At 37.0% G+C, this 3,214-nt stretch overlaps 1 protein-coding gene across 1 annotated transcript in view; it reads right to left on the bottom strand.

Annotated features, from left to right (window-relative positions):
- The window catches only part of LOC106519599 (solute carrier family 2, facilitated glucose transporter member 3), an 11,941-nt gene that overhangs the window by 5,919 nt on the left and 2,808 nt on the right, over positions 1–3,214 (bottom strand). The window contains exon 2 of the mRNA XM_014011339.1: positions 463–564. Coding sequence (XP_013866793.1) covers positions 463–564 — 102 coding nt within the window. The remainder of the gene's footprint in view (positions 1–462; positions 565–3,214) is intronic.

The following is a 3,214-nucleotide window of genomic DNA, read 5'->3' as shown; positions in this document are numbered from 1 at the left end:
GATGGATGGATGGATGGATGGATGGATGGATGGATGGATGGATGGATGGATGGATGGATGGATGGATGGACAGATGGATGGATGAATAAAACAGAACATTTGGATTACTTTGTTTCTTTGCTTGGTGCAGTAATTAGTCATTATTATTGACAGACTGTTCAATGTTTATCAGTTAAGTTGCTTTTATCTACAATATAAYACTTCTGTTTTTGCACAGATTAAACATAAACTGTTTTAAAACAGGTTTTCCATTTTCTATAAAGTTGGACCCAGTCTGGATTTTTCATGTAAATATTAAAAACGCCACAAAAAACCATATTCATATGAATATATTTCTGATATTCTTTCTAATGCACTTCTTTAAATCCTCTTTAACTGTCATGTTAAGACAACACAGTACATGGTTTCTATGTTTTTCCACTACATCCTGGTACAATAAGTRTCTGACTCTTTTTCACCAACCTGCTCTGGAGCGTTGATGACTCCTGTGTTGAAACCAAACTGCAGCGAGCCAATCACAGCCGTGCCCAAGGAGAACAGGAGATAACCCGTTACTTGTTTTCCCTGAAGGACGAAGGGAAAATAGATGTTTAAATGGGCTCTGAGGCACATATAACAAATCTCAAATCTGAGCTGCTGSTGATATTTTAAATCACAGAGGCAGGCAGGTGTAATAAACTGTGATGCTGCCGGCAGGAAGGTCAGTGACACAAATATGAACAATTATATGAGGGAACTGAAACATTTAGAAGCATTTTCATCATACGCTCACATAAAACAATGTTTGGAGAAAATTCTGAGGCCTTCCAACGKCAAAACCCACAAATCCAGAGTAGCATCTTTATGATGGATAGATTTTATGAGTCTGATCTTCCTGGAGGTAATTGGCTAAAAGCAAATTCAATTCTGAATCTTTCCACCTGCATCGAGCCTGTTTCAYAACGATCCCATCAATTTATCTATGAGATGTCAGATGTCTGATCATCTGATTATAAACAAGCCTCAGTAAAATTGTATAAATGTGGTTTTTTTTTTTTTTTTTTTGTTTTTCTGATGTGACATAAGTTTCTGCTGGACTGGAGATGTTTGTCTGCAGCCACACATCATTTGTAGATAAAGTGTCTGACAAAGTAAAAGTTTTTGTTCTTTTTTAAGCGGTATGGCATCAACTGGATGCTTCGCTCAGATCGCCAGCATGTCCTCGCTTTGACTGATGTAACGATGAATCTGCTACAAAAAAGAATTACAGGCTCTGGTAACCAGCMGATGTTTTATGTCTCTATTGCACATTTCACAGATTTGCCTTCTTATACTAACAAATAATTTGACTTTATAGTTCAGAAAACGTCATAGAAAACAGAAAAAAATGCAAAAACGGCTAAAAGARTAGATTTTGCATGACATATACCCTTTGGGGGATAACTAATCCCACCTTAAAAACCAGGTTTCCAGGAAAATTAACACATGCATCAGTCATGTGACCACTCAATTAAAATTATTCATTAAATTGTGACCACTTCATTAAATCGTGACCACTTTCAAACCAAACGCATCAGAACGTTAAACTGACGTATCATTTTTCGTCCGTTCAGGATGCTGAGGCGAGGAGGATTTATGATAACATTACAAACCTTCATTCATCATCAAATAACTGACTGTAGACATTTTCTTACAAGTCTCAGATCAATAAAGGTYGCGCTTATTAAACTTCTCTTCAGTTATGTTGCTTTTAATAATTTATCCACCTAATAGGAGTCACACCCAGCAGAGCCACAACCRTGGATATGAGACCATCGAGTTATTGTCTCTGCTGACGTCAGGTGTTCGGCACACACCCAGCAACTCGGTGCTGACGGGGCAGAAACGGCTGCCGCTATATGAGACGGCAGAGGACCTCAGGTGATCTGTTGCCCTTGGTGTTAAGAGCAATATTTGAAGGAGGATAAACCCAAACTYAGACCTGCAGGAGGAGCAGGACAGAGGAACCAAGTTTAAAGTGGAAGAATAGGGTGTTTATTGTCTGAAAAGATCCTTTTCTAGTTTAAAAAATAAGCTTCACTGGCAGATTTAAAGCAGGAACGATACTGAGTGTAATGATTGTTGTGGCGCATGTGTGTTTGTGTGTGTCCTCAGGGAAGGATTGTATATCAGTTACTCTCTGATGTCATCTTTCATGTTTGTTTTGAAAAAAATCTCCTCGACCAAGACGGTAAAAAAAATCCTTCCCTCTTTGTTTAAAAACATTTTGTCACATTTTTCAAGTGTTAAATTGATTTTAATGATTTTTTTAATGATCTTCCTCTATTTATTTAAATCCTGATAAGATTCCTGAGGATCTAGGAGACATTTTGAGAGCAATCAATAATCCTGTCCACAGTGCGTTCGCAGTGGGTGTGTCCCCACAGACAGATTCACTGAGGGCTGCAAGATTCGGTCAAATATATTGTTGACTTGAACAATATTACTCGTTTTATTCTGAATTACAGAATCTGAAATCCTCCACATTATTTTAACGAACAGATGCACTGAGGAGAGAGAGGAGTGACACAACCACACAGACTCACACCATCATGCAGCTTCCAGTGTTTCTCTCAGTAAAACACACAACTAATAATAACTGCTGCTTTGTAACTTTGTGCATTTAATAAAAAAATGTAACAATTAAAAGAGGATTAAACATTTTTCTTAATTCCATCAGTGAATTCTCTTGTTTCACCCAGCTTCATCAAGCCAGACTTTTATTTTGTAAAATGTCACAAATAAATAAATAAAACTCAAATAATTAATAAAACGTGTGTTCATAGTGCAAACAGAATCAGTGTTCAGAGATTTCATTATGTCACAGCATCACTATAGTGATAATCTGCCTGTTGCAGAGGGCAGATTAGCTGAACAGATGATATATTGCTATGACAACTAGCGTTGCAAAAAATATCACAATCTGAATGCACACAAATGCATGCTGGGTTTTAGCTGTAGCACAAGTTTCTCTAAAAAGCAATGTTAAAAATAAAGTTCAGCAGCTATTTTATTAATTTGTTTTAATTTTGAACACACTTACACGCACACCTACTATGTCTCTCTATCCTTGTGGGGACTTTCCATTGACGTCCATTCATTTTTTGGAAATTTTATCAACTAACCCTGACTAAAACTAACCTAAACCTGAATTTCCCCTCTGCGGGAAAATAAAGGCTATTCTATTCTATTCTAT

Source organism: Austrofundulus limnaeus, unplaced genomic scaffold (genome assembly GCF_001266775.1).
Source record: "Austrofundulus limnaeus strain Quisiro unplaced genomic scaffold, Austrofundulus_limnaeus-1.0 Scaffold79, whole genome shotgun sequence".
NCBI lineage: Eukaryota > Metazoa > Chordata > Actinopteri > Cyprinodontiformes > Rivulidae > Austrofundulus > Austrofundulus limnaeus.
The sequence above is the reverse complement of the archived record's forward strand: the minus strand, read 5'-3'. Positions and strand labels throughout refer to the sequence as shown.